The sequence below is a fragment of the Branchiostoma belcheri genome, unplaced genomic scaffold (genome assembly GCF_001625305.1).
Source record: "Branchiostoma belcheri isolate BF01 breed outbred unplaced genomic scaffold, Haploidv18h27 scaffold291, whole genome shotgun sequence".
Taxonomy (NCBI): Eukaryota; Metazoa; Chordata; class Leptocardii; order Amphioxiformes; family Branchiostomatidae; genus Branchiostoma; species Branchiostoma belcheri.
This window is the reverse complement of record NW_017803900.1, coordinates 53892-72598: the sequence shown is the minus strand read 5'-3', so window position 1 is coordinate 72598 and position 18707 is coordinate 53892. Positions and strand designations below refer to the sequence as shown.

Genomic DNA, 18707 nt, shown 5'->3' with positions numbered 1-18707 from the left:
TACGTACTACTACTATATATATATATATATATATATATATATATATATATATATATATATATATATATATATATATATATATATATATATATATATATATATAACCTAATGATAGACATCTTCTGAATTCAAAGTTTTACATTGCCAGATAAGTTAAGTTGATAGAATTACCAAGTAAGTATGATCTCTGATTACTATAGGAGTTACCGTGACTGATCATGAGCATAAAACGGATTCGAAGATCGCCCGCATGTACAAAATGCACTAGGGCACAGACCACTATCTCCCATAGAGGCATAAGTTAAATCAAAAATCACCTACCTGTGGTTTAGACCATACAAAAACACTGACAAGGTCGCTCCCTGAATTGTATATTTAGAGCTAAATTTCTGTACTTTTTACACACGCTGCATTTTCAAAACAAACGAATCGTTATCTGACCAATAGTGTCAGACCACATTTAGGCAAACAGAGCAACTTTTTTATAGTTCTACCGGGCAGCTCAAACAATCCTAAAAGACTTTTTTTAAACAAGATGAAAAGGAAAAAAAACAAGATGAAAAATGAAAATATTGATCAACATATACCAAGAATCAGACTGTTTTCAACCAGGTTTGTATGCGCTCAGAAATGGCCCCCCTGCGCCTGTGCGAATTAAAACCCTGTACCTATTACCATTGAGCTCAGGTGCCCAAACCAACGGGCACAGGTTTAACGAGTTGGTTCGGGAGATGGAACGCATTACAGGTAACGTTAAAGGTCTGTTGATAGACGTTATGTTAATAGATGTATCGCTAGAATATCGCCTGTGATGTTGTTACTAAGTCTGGTTTAACCTTACCTTTATTCTCCACTTGTTGGTAGTTTTTGTCGTAAAAGTCAGTCAGTTGCACGTCCCGGAGTTCCCCCTTCTCTTCACACATCTTACCAGACAAATCCTTCGGTTCAAATTCCGCATAGAGTCTGCATATATATATATATAACTAAATAAAAATGCACAGTTTCTAGACACAGGTTCAGTCAGCAAATTCATTCTATATGTTCAAATTGACGGGGTAAAATAGTTCAGGTAAAAGGCATGGATTAACCGACGCATGTAACAATATGCTGAAAAACTTATCATTAGCATAAATGAAAACAAAGATTTTCGCTATGGATCCGGTCACATTTAAGATCGTCGTACTTTCGCAAACTGAAGGAGTTTGTAGGTATGTTCACAACATTCAGCTGTCTGAAAGCGAGGGGCGTAACCCGCCGTATGCAACTGTGTGCTGTCTACGTGCAAAAACGTGGGTAAAATTTTGGGGATCCGTAAAGCGTCGGTCACAACCGCCGTGTGTGCTTTTTGTGCGTACGTTTTTTGGGAGGCCACGTCTACTACGTTTTTCTGAAAACGTGGGGAAGAACTTGCATGAGCAGTACGTCAACGCACGTCACTATTACGGTTGCGCAAAGTGTAAGTATGTGGTCTGCACGCCACTTCTGGCCGTGTTCGGGCGTGACCCCTACGTGGCCCCGTGGGACACCCTGCGGCCACCTAGCTATTTTTTGGCCCATCCGGGACTCGGTAAGATTTTAAATCTGACTTGAATTCCACCCGGGCCCTGCTGATATAAAGACGCCATGACCGGTACCCCTCTGGTGGCCAACAGTCCACCGGGACTAATTTGTTACTTCTTCTTCTGCATCTTCCGCGTCCGTGATTGTTGTCTATAAGACACGTGCAGTTATCTCTGAGCAGGTACTAAGTAAATATAAATGATCCAAGCAGCTTTTATTTAATATGTAAACTCGAAATATGAGAAATGCCCACCAAGAGACTCCATAATGCCTAACCGTCGTTCGTGGGCATGCAGCAGGGTCCTACAACTGCCCCACCCGGATCTGAGAAGCACGCGTTACCATGTCAGACACCACCGGGGTCACTACAAGACATCGTCAGAGCATCTGCCGGGTTCCCACCGGAGGCCGACCAATGAGGGAGCCCCCTGGCACCCCTACAGGGCAGCGTGAACGCAATTTTTAATTGTGACCACGACAGCCGGTGCCCAGCAGACCCCAGAGCTCGGCCGGGGCTACATCCCCGACGGACACCGGGGACCGAAGCTTAACTCAGGTGAAAATGGGTACGTCCGTTGTCCGTCGTTTGTCTGCGTTGGTGGCGGCATTAAAAAAGTTGAGTGTGTCATTGCCATGTCTTGTAATAAATGTTGATATAGATAAAAAAATACTTATTGCTGAATGCCCATCGATATTTTTTTTCATCTCGAATTCACCTGCACATGCTCAAAATATTCGGGACAACCACACGAACGGGCACAAGTACTTGGCATGTAATACGAATTTCCAGAATATAGTTCAAATATTCAGGAATATAAAAGGAGCAAGACGTAGCCTGGGTACCATCCTACTTATATGCCGAGGCTCCCACGCTCGCTTCCCTAATTTGTTAGGGAAGCGAGTGTGGGAGCCCCTGCATATATAAGTAGGATGGTACCCAGGCTACGTAAGACGCAGAAGACGTAAGAAATTAGTGCCGGTGAACTGTAGGCACCGCAGGGGTACCTCCCAGTGTTCTCACGGCTCTGTCATGGTGTCTTTATGTTGGCGGGGCCCGGGCACGGGTAGAATTTAAGTCAGAGTTAAATTCCCACCTGGGCCACAATTCGCACAAAGATCATGCGTTGTAAGCACGTATAACTCGCAACGAACGATGCACGCAATCGCTCATTGCGAGGCGTGGCTTGATGACCATGTATTTAACCTTCCGCAACCGTGTATGTAACGTGCGTTGACATACCCCATCCGTGTTCTTGCCAGTTGTTCTCCACGTTAAAAAAAAACGTGGCGGACGTTGCCTCAACAAAAAAAAAAGAACGTCCCCTAGAAAAGTCGTGCTATTGACCAGTCTGGGAGAATGTCTCCCGGTTGTGACCAAGTCTTGGAATGGTCGTGTTGTACCGGATTTTAGGCTGCCGCGGCAACAACAAGGACGGGCAGTAGGATAATGGATAACTTCCCCATGGTCGACTACGTACACCTGACTCCCCTTAACAGGGCAGTAAACACGCAAAGATTCTCGATGTATCTCTCCCTGTGCAGAATTTCTCCAAAATACACAATTAGACTTAGAAGAACAATCTGATCAGTCCTGGTCGATGGGAAAATCTGGTCTGCGGCGTCGGTGCCATGTCCTTTTGTTTAAAGCCAGCTAACAAAATACGTAATCTGTTGGGAACGTTTTTGTTACGAATTTCCTGACCAGTAATTTCCCTTCTTAAAGGCTGTCGTGGACAAAAGTCTTATTTTGCCACGTTTGTTACTTAGGAATGAAAGGTGCTGTTATTAACGTTCCTCTTGTTGAAATGGACGTCTTAATAAACTGTGCCTTCTTTCCCTGTAAGATCAGAGCTCTGTAAGTGTTTCTCCTGGGCAAATTACACGTTGATGTGTTTGGGCTCAACCTCCTGGCAACAGCGCGGAACAGACAACTTTTTGCTGAATTTAGTTATTTGTCTGAATGGTGGCAAATTGAGATTTTCTCAATTAGTCGAGAAGGTAGAATAAAGAGTTACTTCATGCCTTAAAGTTGTTTTGTAAGTGACAGCTACCTCACATACTATCTCTATTTATTTTAATCCTCTAAAATTTTTCTTGCTTTTAGTGGAGATCTTAAGTAATGAATTTGGTCGTTGGAATTAAGTTCAAGTAAATCATGAGTCTCACGGGATTAGTCTTACCTGATAGAGTGTCAAGGGTCTGAATGTCTTTTAACCTGACTTGGCGAGCTCTCAGGTTAGACATTACTATTAGATGAACTAAAACCAATATTCATGATCGAGGAAGATTTAGGGGATTATAAGGTAAAGGACAGGAATTTAACAATAATTATAATCGATGAAAAGAGGTAATTTCAACAGTACCCGACTTGAATAGCAAAGTAAATAGAGATTGCATGTGCGGTAGCTGTGACTTACAAAACAACTCTCTGTTGTACCTACTGGATCATTTACTCTCACTTAATTATTTCCCCTGAGTCTTTCAGACAACAATCACTCATGCAGAAGACGTAACATATTAGTGCCAGTGGACTGTCGGCCACCGGAGGGCTACCTCCAGTGTTCTCACGGCTCGGTCACGGCATCTTTATGTCAACGGGGCCCGGGTAGAATTTAAGTCAGAGTTAAATTCCCGCCAGGTCCAGATTTTCCAATTGGGACCAAACCTTAACGTGGCAATCTCACAAAGACCGTGCATTGTAAGCACGTATAACTCGCAACGAACGATGCACGCAACCGCTTACGACCAGACATGGCTTGATGACCATGTACTTAGCCTTCCGCAATCTTGTAATTAATTAATTAATTAATTAATATAAGTAACGTACCGCTGACGTACCCCCTCCCTGTTCTTGCCAGTTTTCCCCCACGTTTTCAGAAAAAAAAGCGGCGACATCCCCTCAAAAAAAAAAAAAACTTACGGACAAAAATAAATTACAGCGAACGATCTCTGAGCGATTGCCACGTCACCGTATCTGATATGCAGCCCGTACTTATACCTGCTGCTTATATTACATGCGGTACGTACAGCACGCGTGTCGCCCGTACTGGCTCATACAGGGTTGAATCCGCAGCCCGAACCAAAGTTCTACATAGGCGCAAAGTGCTACGGCGTGTCAGCGTGCTCCCAAATCCGTTGGATTCCGTAGGATTCCATACAGAGGCGGTACTCGCCCATCCCAAAATTGGCCCACCTTTTTGCATATAAACAGCACGCAATTGCATGTACAGCGGGTTTTGATCTTCGCTTAACAAACGTTCATACAAAAATGTCACAATCTTAGAAAATTATACTTTTGCTGTGGGTCCCTGCTAGCTTTGTTGTTACAAAATCAGTGAGTTAAAATCATCTTAATTAATAAGTTTTGGCAAACATACAAGACGAACAGATACAACACCTAGGTCAATCCTTTAATATGAGTTAATGATATAAACTCACAGGACGCAAGGTAAGTATGTGTGCGTCGGACTAACTGGACGCCGAAACTGCAGTTTGAAAATTGTGTTTCATTAGGTCTACTCAATATAATAAAACGTATACATCAATAAATTGCACTGGCTGACTATTGCACTTCCTCGTTTAGCAAGCTACTTACAGCATGAGAACAGTCCCATGAGTTTGTCCCAACCAACAGTATGTCTTGCACCTCGTATGACATACGAGGTACATATTGCACATTTGTTCAGTCTGCTTTTCATGTGACGTACTTCCCTGTCTTTTTGTGGTTAACAACACATAGCGATCTTAACTTCTAGGTGTTTTCCCACTTACCCACTCCCTACTTCAATCGTTACAAGAGTAGCTTGGTAGGTGCTTTGACTGTGGATTTCATTCAACAAGTCTTCGTATTTTGCCCTTTTCTGACCTCTGCATCGCGGGCATTTTGTTCGAAAGGTACAGTAAGTATATTATAACTTTTGATGATTGGTGTTTCTTGTATATGTCACAGGAGTGATTGGAATCCAGGGGAAACTGGAATTCTCCTAGGGGAGATTGGAATTCCTAACTCCCCTCGGGGAGACTAGCATTCAAGTTTTTCTTCTTCTGAACTGGGATCTAAATATCTGAATTCCAATCTCTCCTAGGAGGATTCCAGATTCTCCTAGGGGAGATTGGAGTTCCAATTTGTCCTAGAAGAAGTGGGAATTCTTCCAGGACAATCTGTAATTAAAAAAGGAGAAATTCTGATTGCACCAAAATGCTTTTAGAAATATACTGAATTATTTCACACCCTAACTTTCAATTAATTCCAGCATAGGTAAATCAGACTCAGATATTTGCATCAGGCCATTGTTGATAGTGACTGAGAAACTGGCCTTTCCAGTCACCGACGAAGATATTCATTTATTCGTGTTTGAAAATCTAGTTGACGTTAACAATTTCACAATATACAACAAAAATGATAATGCTAACAAACACTTGAATTTCAAAAGTTGATATGGTAGCGGTAGAGTTCTACGCCTACCTGCAGCCGTCGTAACGTAGTTGTGCCATTGACCAGTCTGGGAGAATGTCTCCTGGTTGTGACCAAGTCTTGCAACGTTCCTGCTCTGCCGGAGCACGCGCTGCCGCGGCAATAACAAGAACGGGCAGTAGGATCATGGATAACTTCCCCATGGTCGACTACGTACACCTGACTCGCTCTTAACAGGGCAGTAAACACGTAAAGATTCTCAATGTATCTCTCACTGTGCCGAAATTCTCAAAAATACACAATTAGACTCAGAGAAACAGTCTGAGTCCTGGTCGATTGGAAAATCTGGTCTGCGGCTTCGGTGCCATGTCCTTTTATTTGATGCCAGCTAACAAAATACATAATCTGTTGGGAACGTTTTTGTTACAAATTTCCTGACCAGTAAGTCCCCCTCTTAAGGCTGTCGTGGACAAAAGTCCTATTTTGCCACGTTTGTTACTAAGGAATGAAAGGTACTGTTATAAACGTTCCTGCCTTCTTTCCCTGTAAGATCAGAGCTCTGTATGCGTTTCTTCTGGACAAATTACACGTTTGATGTGTTTGGGCTCAACCTCCTGGCAACAGCGGGGAACAGAATACTTTTTGCCTAATTTAGTTATTTGTCTGAATGGTGGCAAATTGAGATTTTAACAATTAGTCGAGAAGGTAGAATAGAGAGTTACTTCTTGCCTTAAAGGTGTTTTGTAAGTCACAGCTACCTTACATACAATCTATATTCATTTATAATCCCCTAAAATCTTTCTGAGTACTTGCTTTTAGTGGAAATCTTAAATAATGAATTCGGTCGTTGAAAATTAAGTTCAAGTAAATCCTGACGCTCTCTCACGGGATTAGTCTTACCTGAAAGAGTGACAAGGGTCTGAATGTCTTTTTACCTGACTCGGCGAGCTATAGTAATTCTCCGTTTACTCGCTCTAATTCAATGATAAGCGTTTGTTGGTTTTCGTGAAGTATAATTTTATGATTGAACGCTCTAATTGCACGTAACAAATTACTTGTTATTCAGAATTCATTGAGAAATCTTTCGTATCCCATGGCCGACGTAAATGTCCGCCTTGTAAACGGCTGTCGCCTGTCAGAACGGTCGTCACCTTTCGATTCCATATCGCTGCCTTGTCGATGCCATATCCGAGCGTACCCTAACTTATTTTCAGGTCAATAAACGTAAAAAACGTAATTAGAGTTAAAAAGCAACATTCCAATTGCAAATAGAAGTGAAGATCATGAAAAAAATTTATTATTAAAGAAAAAAAATCGAATCCGAACCAAAATCCTAGCTCTAAAACCCTTACTCTCTACCCCACTAAAATTACTATGAACCGTGTTGATATACTTAAGAACGTCCGATCGTGTCGGTATTCGTAGCTAATTATAAGTCTTACCAAATGATGAGAGAGCAAAATCTGGCGTGGTGTGTTTGAGAATGTGCGTCAGTTTACCGTTAACCGTTGCCGGTGTTCCTGAGGTTACCGTTGAACGAGATCAGTGACCCCTCCCACCAAGCAGCCCCACTTTGACACATGACCAACTTCTACACATAGAAATAAACATAACACCGGCAGGGTCATTACGTCGTGCCGTGTCATGTTGTGCTTTGCTCCGCCTTATGTGATTGTTGCACTATGATCTTTAAGCTAAGCTAACACCTCTTGTTCTGCTTGAGTGAGACAATGATTATATGTAGAAACCTGCGATGGGAGCGGAAATACAGTCAGGGTATGTTGGTCGAGATATTGATACCATTAAACTAGAACAGGCTAACGGTGAATTACAATAGCTCGCTAAGCCTCACGGAAAAGGGCATCCTTGTCGCTCTTTCAGGTTAGACAAAACCGGCGAGAAAGCGTCAGGATTTACTTGAACTTAATTACAGCAACCAAGTTTATTACCTAAAATGAACTAAAAGCAATAGGTATTCATGAAGATTTTAGGGGATTATAAAAAAAGGACAGGAACTTAACAATTATCATCATCGATGAAAAAGAAGTAATTTTTGAACAGTAGCCAACTTGTATAGTAAAGTAAATAGAGATTGCATGTGCGGTAGCTTTGACTTACAAAACAACTATCTATTCTACCTACTGGACTAAAACTTCAATTTGCTACTGTTAAACAAGTAACTGAATTAGGCAAAAAGTATTCTGTTCCCCGCTGTTGCCAGGAGGTTGAGCCCAAACACACCAACGTGTAATTTGTCCAGGAGAAACACTTACAGAGCGCTGATCTTACAGGGAAAGAAGGCATACTTAACTAAAAGGCCTATATTCAGAAGATAAACATTTATAGCAGCACCTTTATTCCCAAGTAAAGAACGTAACAAAATCGTACTTTTGACCATAAAACACTTTTACACCTGAACTTTCTGGTCATGAAATTCGTAACAAAAATGTTCTTAACATATTACGTACTTTGTTAGCTGGCTTTAAATAAAATCTTTTTCTTGTTTACTGCCTTGTTAAGAGCGCAAGTCAGATGTACGTAGTCGACCATGGGGAAGTTACCCATGATCCTACTGCCCAACCTTGTTATTGCCGTTGGGTGAAAGAAAACTTCCTGTGCAAAAAAGAAACCCCGATAAAAAAGTCTAAAAACACGCCAAAAATAACCCCAAACCCTAACCTCTGCTTGGAGAGTAGTAGTTCTCCTTTCCCTGCCATGTCGTAAAATGGATTCAATTTTGGGGCCGAATGACCTCACATTTGTAGAAGGCGTTAATATAGAGTAAAGGCGTTAATATTGTTCTATGATTTGTATTCTACCCTTTATTCCTTTGAAGAACCTCCAATACCCCTGACCCCTAGAAATTCTGATAATTTTTTTCCCTGATGAATATGATCAGCTGGAAGCTTGTGAGGACCTAATTACTGAAGAAGAATTACTCATTGCTATAAATTCCTTTTCAAATCGCAAAACACCTGGAATTGATGGAATTCCGGTGGAAGTCTGTAAATATTTCTTTTCTGTTTTTAAAACCCCAATTTTTAAAACCCCCATTGTTTTAATTACTACTTGTCACAAGGCCACTTTTTAGATACACAAAGACAAGGAATAATTTCTTTATTATTAAAACAAGGGAGCAATAGGGAATACAAAGACCCTGCACTTTTAATTGGAGGCCCCTCAAATTACTATGTTGTGATACTAAATGTTTAGCTTTACGTGTAAAATCTGTGATATTATTCATAATGATCAAACAGGTTATATTAAAGGAATATTTATTGGAGACAATATTAAACGTATATCAGATTTAATTGATCATTATGAAAATGAAGATAAACCAGGTCTAGTTTTTATTGCTGATTATCAGAAAGCCTTTGATTCAGTGACGTTGGATTTCATGGTAAAAGCAATTTTGGCCCCCAGTTTATATCTTGGGTTAAAACTTTATTACGAGCGTTGTGTCAAACAATGGCTATTTATCAAATCCTTTTACATTATATCTTGGTGTTTGACAAGATTGTCCCCTAAGCCCCTATTTATCTATGTATTATTATTGTAGAACTGTTGGCCATTAAGATACGCAGTAATAGAAACTTGACTGGATTATCTGTTCATGGAAGGCGCTTTAAAATTTCATACCCAAAAAGACTAAGTGCAAGCTTAAGGCAGACGTGATTTTTCTTAGAACAGGCGAAAATCAATGTTGCGCACTAGAAGGCTCAGATGGTTTGGGTATGTGATGAGAAGACGAGCAAACATCCAAATTCATAAAATGTTGGAATAAAAAAAAGAAAAATTCGGTTTGAACGAAAAAAAAAGTAGGAATATCTGTTGACTTACCACTGAGATAATCAAAAATCCCGGCTACCTCGGGGATATGACCCTGTTCATACTCAAAAAAAATGTTTCGCATTGAGCATAGAATCGTTTAAGAAATTTTTTTTGCAAGCAAAAAGATGTTTTACGCTTCAGTATACCTGCCTCAAAATAGGGAGAATAAACATAGCCGAGAAGGTTTCAGGTTTGGCCGAGAACGAATTTATTAAAAACAAGAAACAAAGTAACATGTCAACGTGTAAAATATTATGTGAAGCAGAACATCGTCCTCAATGTAAGAGTTATCGTAAAAATGTTTAAGAAGTGAATCCCCATGGGATTTGTACAACTTATCAGCAATCAAATGATCGAACTATTTTCCGAACCTAACGTTGATAAAACATATGCAAATACAAACAAAGTTGATTGTACGGGAAGAATAACATAACAAAACCATTAACCAAAAGAGACAAGACCGAAATAAAGAAGGTAAGACTAGGATCTACGAAGTACAGAATTGGGCGTGAAATGCGATAAGCTTAGCATACAAGTGTAAACACTGGTAGATATGCAAAATATGACAATGGCAATTTAAAGTGAAAATTGTAAATTCATAAATCATTTACAAGTGTACAAACTGATCTGTATAAATATCAAGACATGACATTGAAATAGCATTTCAATTATATTTGAAACGCAAATGTACAAATGCACAAAAGTATGAAAAGTTCGGAAGACAAAGCAGGACCAGACTTTATAACGTTATTGCGGAAGGGTATATGTATAAAATTCAATGTCATGTACAAACTAACGTAAAGCTAACTGACGAAGTAGAACTAAAAAGGCAAAAGAATAAAATACAGATAGGGACACATACAAACGGAACTTACCTACAAACTAACAGATCACTTACCAACCCTACTTGCAAACTAACGGATCGCTAACCAACCCTACTTACAAACTAACGGATCGCTAACCAACCCTACTTACAAACTAACGGATCGCCAACCGACCCTGGTTACAAACTAACGGATCGCTAACCAATCCTACTTACAAACTAAAGGATCGCTAACCGACCCTGGTTACAAACTAACGGACCGCTAACCAACCCTACTTACAAACTAACGGATCGCTAACCAACCAACCCTACTTACAAACTAACGGATCGCTTAACAACCTCTCTTACGAACTAACGGATCGCCAACCGACCCTGGTTACAAACTAACGGATCGCTAACCAACCCTACTTACAAACTAACGGATCGCTAACCAACCATACTTACAAACTAACGAATCGCCAACCGACCCTAGTAACAAACTAACGGATCGCTAACCAACCCTACTTACAAACTAACGGATCGCTAACCGACCCTGGTTACAAACTAACGGATCGCTAACCAACCCTACTTACAAACTAACGGATCGCTAACCAACCCTACTTACAAACTAACGGATCGCTAACCGACCCTACTTACAAACTAACGGATCGCTAACCAACCCTACTTACAAACTAACGGATCGCTAACCGACCCTGGTTACAAACTAACGGATCGCTAATGCTGAGGTCACAACTCCCACACGGGGACTCATACAAGTGTAGCAATACATACTTGAGGATATATTAGTACGATCCATCAATGAAATAATGCGCATTCGCATAGGTCAAGTGACAGTAGAAAATTCATCAATGCCATCTAATTGGCAAAACAGCAAGTAAACAGGATATCTTTGCTCGTGCATGCCTGTATACGTAACATGTTTATTGGAAACCGACCGTAGGATAATGTGATCACCTTGCGGTATCAAATTATATCTGTGGCCGGTGTAAAGCTATGCATTAGGGCCGAATGTAGGACTTAAACGCATCTGAGGACCAACGCCCCAGACTTCTCAGGTGTGCATCAGGAACGCCGCAAAGGGCTGCATGACAGGCGGCAACGATGCGAAAGGAAAGGAGTGAGCAATTTTTTTCTAACATCTGCTTTGTACATTTGCTAGACTGCCTAATGCTGGCGGCAGCAATTATGTCAACTAGCAATTAGAGATACTGGTAATCAGGAGATTAACAGTCGGGGATGTAGCCCGTCGGGAATGTAGCCCCTGCCGACTTCGGTCTGGCTCAGGGGTTTGCCAGGCACTGGCTGTCGTAGTCACAATAAATAAAATTGCCTTCACACTGCCCTGCTGGGGTCCCGGGGTCAAGGCAAGGGCAAGGGTCAACCACATGTCCATGCTTACATGCTTCCTATGTTATTGTCGGAATTATCTCAGAAAATGGTCAAAAGTTTTATACCTGAGTTTTAGACTGAGTAACATAAACTGGTAGTGTAGTCCATTTAGACCAAAATAATGATAACAAAAACATCCTATGCTGCGGAAGTATGTGTTAATTCTGTCTGAACGTTACAAGGTGACCCCTGACCTCTCTGGACTGCTGATGACCGCAAATTAATCTATATCTGCTTTCGCGAATTAGATAACACAAACATGGCTGAAAGTTCAGATTTTTTTTTTCAACGAAATGAACGTACTACAACCCTTGCCTAAAACAAACAGCTCCAAAACATTAACATTTTAGCAATCTTTAACATTATTTTGAGCATTTTGCTTTGTCGATAAACTTGAATACAGAATATCAAACACTAAATACAAGAATTTAGTAGCAAATCGGAGTCAAGTGAGACTCTACTAAAGCCTGCTCCTTACGTAAATAACTATTTCAGGGAAATATAAGCCGTAATATAACGGCCTATCCGCCCCCTCCCCAAAATGGGCGCAGCCGGGCACAGTCCCCGAGTAATTGGCCTTTCTATGCTAATATACATTTTTTTTTAAATATTTCAGAGCAAAGTGGTCAAAACTAACATAATACACATTAACAGGGTAGTCAAACTTCTAAAGTGTCCATTTTGACCAAAACAAAAAATCCTATTCTATATACCGGAAGCATGCTGAGATTGAGAATTTTATGGTCAGGTTATACTTCGTAATGATCAATAAAATCTGAACTTTGTTATTCTTATATGTCTTTTTTAATAGTCTTATACTTTTATGTTAATGTGCATTTGTTATCAGTATCATTAAACCATGTCACTACTAATTTTGAACAATCAGCTACAATCAGTTTGTACATTAGTATTATAATCATTTGTACCAGTCTGTGTGACATATAAGAAAAACAAATTTTGAATGTAATGACACAATTAACATTATAATATTCTTTACTCTTGACCCATATCACTACATTCCTTACTCAATAATTAGTAGTCATTGTCTATGTCATAATAATAACATATTGATAATTTGTAGACATCTTAGTGTAGTGTAGTGTAGTGTAGTGTAGTGTAGCGAAGTGTAGGAACGAAAGGTAAAAAAAAATTGTAAAAACGGGGTTCTCCTCCTCTTTTTCACATAAATTATGATAATGGGCAGAAATTACACTTAATCATGCCAACAAATTACCTTTACTACTAGTATGTAAAGCCAATTTATGTGCAAAGATCATTGAAAGTATGCAAAAGTAATCCATTTTTAAACGAAACGTTCGGTCATTTCCTACTCTCCAAGCAGAGGTTGATGGTGGAAGATTGTTTGCTTTTTATATATGGCCCCTTTTTTGTTGCAAACCACCACTTGTGGGGAAATGGTTACAGACTGACCAATTTGATGCTGTCTTACCCGCACCAAAAGATCTGCTTGGAGATTAGTCATTTCCGTTGCAAAAAAAGTTCGTTTTTTTTAGGATTAATTTTTTTTTCTATTTGAACAGGGTATTGGTTATCTCCCATGAGAATATAATTAAATTCATCTATAGGATCTAACGTATTGAAATCAATTTAACAAGCAGAGGGGGAAGGGGACAGCAATATGTGCTTACCATTGTTACGTGTACAATCCATTATAACATGGAAACAGCAGGGCAATCTGCTTCTCCCATGTGAATACACGAAAGCCCCATACCCTAATTCATACCTTGCATGTAGTCTTACAGGTTTTGCGCAGCATCAGTATCTGCAGCAGCAGATTTTTTAAACTCATGTCTCTTATTTCATTAAGTTTATTTCAGTTGTTTCCTAGCATCAATGTGGATCGCCATCTTTACAAACAAGAGTTCCGAGATCGCATACCTCCATGAAATATGGGCTTGACACGTAAATGTAAGTTTTATCTTATTATGCAAATGAACTAACACAGCGTGATGTTAACTTTTGATCAACTTACACATGTCCCAAGTATGAAATTCCCATCATTAACCGCTAAAGAGTAATGAAATTTTCAGATTAATTATGCAAATTAGGTCCGTAATTGCATAATTTGTATCTGGTGACATTCTACCTGCCATATTGCAACCTTGCTGTAAACCAATGATTAGCCAGGACTGTTACAATCCAGGCTATTGTTTACATTAGCACATGATAGAAAAAAATATATTATATACCTACCCCGTGATGTAAAACACTGGAATTACAGAATTTCCTCATTAAGTATGCAAATGAAGTCATCATTTGCATGATTATTGCATCCAATAATGCACCCAATAATGTAGATCTCTGTCTAAGTTACGCATAAACCAAAAATTATAAATATATATTTTCACTTTGTGAATTTATGTGCTCTGAAAGGTTTTGCCAGAGCTGGACAACCCCCTGGGTTTTCTTTCTATATTTGGGAAACAGACTCTTGTATCTCTCTGGTGCAGACGAATATGCTTGATATTGAAATGTGATAAAGTACTTTCACGGAGACTTATTTTAGTTTAATTAAGCATAGGTTCCTATGGCCAACCATAACTGTGATATCTGCCCTACATTGCTGGACATAGTGATGCAGTAAGCAATCACTCTCTCCCTTAAGCGTTGCCGCTTCTCAGAAACCAGAAGGCCATTTGAGATCAAACAGGTGGAATCATTTGACGCTTTACTGTGGTGGACCAAACAGTAATAGACTAGCGCCCAAAGACATCTGTATTGACGGGGTATAAGGTATCGGAGTTTAATTCTGACTAGGGTTCCAAATAGTGCGCAGTAAATCGCCGGATCTGCTTTATGTTGTAAATAAATTTCAAGTACAGAACTAGTTTGGTTTGGAACTTATGTCAGTTCAAAAATAGCACAAAATGACATATTATCAAAATAATAAAAACTGACCCACTTTAAAGGACAAGTGCGTAGGAACGAAACAAGAACCCAAACTTTGCAAGAATTCATTATATAGACAATTTGTTGTTTTATATTCAATGTAAATTTCAAGTAAAGAACTAGTTTGGTTTGGAACTTATGCTAGTTCAAAGATAGCACAAAATGACATATTATCAAAATAACGAAAACTGACCTACTTTAAAGGACAAGTGCGTAGCAACGAAACAAGAACCCAAACTTTGCAAGCATGCATCTGATACCCCTGGAGTGGTTTATTATGCAGTGTAAATTTCAAACAAAACATCCTCCCCTTTTGGGACTTACAGTGCTTCAAAGTTGGGCAAAATTTCAGTTTTTTTGCACCCTTAAAACAGTGCATTGTATTCAGAGTGCCCAAGACCTCAGATTTTACTGAACATTGGCTTTACTGCTATTTTATACAAGTTTAGGCATTGCTCTGATCAGCACATCTTGCTATTGTCGTTACGCTAAAGCACTGATCAGTTATAGTGCCCTAAAGTTAGCCAATTTCTATGTTTTGTACATGCCAAAATCTGGACAAATGCCCTGAAAACTTCTTTGGCCCGTTGTCATGGCAACAAGGGGTTCTGAGCAAAAAGAAAGCTATTCTGAGGGGTTATGTACCAAGTACTATCACTGTGCAAAAAATGAGCCAAATCGATTTTTTGACCGGTGCCACCATTGTTTGATCCTTACAGACATTCGCTCTTAAGGAACATCAAGGATTGACCGAAACCTTTCCAGACATCATTGCTGGCAAATATCTTGAGGGTTCTTGTGACAGACAGGTTAGTACAATCATAACTTCTTATTCTTACACGCAGCTTTACACCGTCCAACAGTGAACTGGAAGAATTCTTTATCATCATTAAAAACTTGTCGTTTAAACGATTCCTGTCTTAAGCCCTTTATCTAATGCTTTGGAGAAAAGAGTAGTTACAAAAAATGAAGAGGCATATACATATGACAATATTTTTCGTCTAAAATTCCTCTCCGTTGCCGTACTTAATTTTAACACGTCCTCATTAATTATGCAAATGATCTCTACATTTACATAATATATGCATTGTGGTGTTAACCTTTAAGTGTCTTACACATGTCACAAAGTATAAAATTCCCATCATTCACCAATAAGGAGAATTTTCACATTAATTATGTAAATTAGGTTATAATTGGCATGACTGGTATTTGTTGACGTTCCGACTGCCACAGATTAAACAGATTACACGTATAAAAGTACAATTATATAAAACACTGTAATTATAAAATTCCCTCCCTAATTGTGGAAATTAAGACCTCATTTGCATAATTTGCGTTTAATTATGTACAACTCTCTCTCAGCTACCTACATACCAAAAATGATGAAAATACGTTGTTCCTATCTGGAATTTTTTGCTTTTAAAGATTTCGCCAGAAAGTCTCCTGCAGTTCCAGAATAAGCTGCTAGGGAGGCCAAACCAATACCACCTATTCCTGACAGAAAAAGCTATCTGTCACCAAAAAATCAAGACCATAGCATGTTCAGGACAAAAGAGACAAAAAACAGAAGTTCTGCTGCAGTACCAAGGTCATCCACCAGGAGGCCCATATTTGACCTTAAACTTCGTCTTCCATAGACTTATCAGCATACCAAATATCATCACAATCGATACAGTCGTTCTGAAGTTATGCTGACTACAAATGTACAAACACACAGACTGACAGACAGACACGTCAAAACAATACTCCATTTTCATGGAGGTAACAAAGCGGAACTTCCCGTACACGTGAGGTAAGAAAAGTTGTCCATGTATGACATATGTATGATAAACTAGTAATATGGACTCGGTCACTTTGAGCTAGCAATGTCTGAATGTTATGCTGCAAAGACAGTCGGTGAAATTCATCGCAATACCGCCAGAAGGAGCAAGTTAGCTGTCTTATTCTCCCCGATCCTAGGTAACAATGCCACCCTGTCTTCACCAAGGTTATGTATTCCATAGCGTTTGTGTCTGTGGGTGCATGTGGTTAATCAGTATATATAGATTATGTAAATAAAGACCTAATTTGCATGTTTAAAGGCAAATTGCTATAATTTCATAGTTGTAACTTTCAGGCAGTTCATACTTGCCACGTTTGAACGTTTTGAAAGTGATATCATTGTCACATAAGCATAAATTTATCAAAATCATAACATCATTTGCATAACTATGATAAATTGATGGAAAACATTCTTTGTTACGATGAGGCTGTCATTGGGTGGAGAATAATTATTATTATAATCAACTGATATAATCCATGATGGAAGTGAAATGAGGATCTAATTTTCATAATCAATGAGAAAATGTACTAGTATATTTTCGTCAGTCGGAATGGTTTAAAGTGCGAAGGTATGAGATCGTGGAACACTTGTTATGTAGTTAACTTATTACAGTGCCCATTCGTCTGATTATCCTGCATAAGTTATGGAACAGTGCAGAAGTCACGCGGAGGGAGCCTAGACCCTGCAAATGTGCATAATTTGCTGAGATGGGCGGTCGGGAAGCGTCCGAGACTATCTTCCATGACTTCATTCTAGAAATCCCGCATTGCCCACACTTACGGGCCGGCCCCGCCGTGCTCTTCGGTGTTGCGAATGTCACCGACGAAATGTATAGAGTGATAAGGCCCGCATGCCTTATATGGGGTTGATTAATGGTCCTATCACATTGTTACGTCACAGTTTCCCGTTCACTGGTTCACACAATGTAACGTTAAGGGCAGACAGTACTATTAAATCTAGCCATAGGAACACATGCTTAAATACACTAATAGAAGTCCTCATGGAAGTACTTACCCACACTTCAAACTCAAAAATTCTTCTGCACCAGGTAGGCTCAAGGGTTTGCTTCCCGCATATAGAGAAAAAAACAGGGGGTTGACCATCTCAATCTCCGGCCACAGCTGATGATAGTAAACAAACGTCAACTTTGACCTACTTTTCCATGGTATCCATCCGCTCTGGCCAGACAAGACCTAACCACTCACATCTCTCACTACGCCCACTAAACTGGTGAAATAAACAAAACTTGACCAACGTAGGAAAGTTTAGTCCCTACCTGTGCATTCCAGTCCAAAAATCTGCAAAATGGACCAAAACTTTCAAGAGAAAAAGGGATTTTCAAAGGTATTAACTAGGCACTACAATCGTAATTCCCATTTCTATGGCCTCCACTGCGCAGCGCAATTGTGACGTCTGCCCGTAACCCCGTTACATGGCCGCAAGGGACAGGTGTAGATAAACCGGTTTTCCAGTCAATTATAGGTATGTTAATGTTGCAGACTTGGATTAGACCAGGGTGCGACAGACACTAACTGCACAACAGTCTACAAGAATGCAGGTGAGAATATTTTCAAGGTAGCCACTTCGAAACTATACCGTTGAGGTGGTGACACATACAGTCGTCGTATGTTGCCGTACGATTTTGTTGTCGTAAAATTTTCAAGTAGGCTGCGATAGAACCATAGAACCGACCGCCGACACCCAAGACTCTAAAGCCCCTGTGAAACATTCATAAATGTGGCCTACTGAATGCTAGCTGAACGCCCGCCGACGCAAATTTCCGTCTCGACATTTTATTCAGAACGGTCGTCGCCTTTCAGAACGGTCGGAACCGAACTACAATATTCCGACCATGCCTGCAATAGCCTCCATAGCATGCCAATAACTAGGGGTTTGGGTCTTCATGGTCTCTTGGAGCTTTTATGTGCTATTTTCCGATTGTATATAGACAACATAGC

The 18707-nt window shown here is 39.8% G+C and overlaps 2 protein-coding genes across 2 annotated transcripts in view; one reads left to right on the top strand and one right to left on the bottom strand.

Moving 5' to 3' along the window:
• LOC109473181 (tolloid-like protein 1) overlaps positions 1 to 923 on the bottom strand; it is a 50038-nt gene extending 49115 nt beyond the window's left edge. Inside the window, exon 1 of the mRNA XM_019773065.1 lies at positions 842 to 923. Within this exon, the coding sequence (XP_019628624.1) occupies positions 842 to 923 (82 nt within the window). The remainder of the gene's footprint in view (positions 1 to 841) is intronic.
• A 927-nt stretch (positions 924 to 1850) lies between these two features.
• LOC109473180 overlaps positions 1851 to 18707 on the top strand; it is a 52240-nt gene continuing 35383 nt past the window's right edge. The window contains exon 1 of the mRNA XM_019773064.1: positions 1851 to 1937. Within this exon, the coding sequence (XP_019628623.1) occupies positions 1851 to 1937 (87 nt within the window). The remainder of the gene's footprint in view (positions 1938 to 18707) is intronic.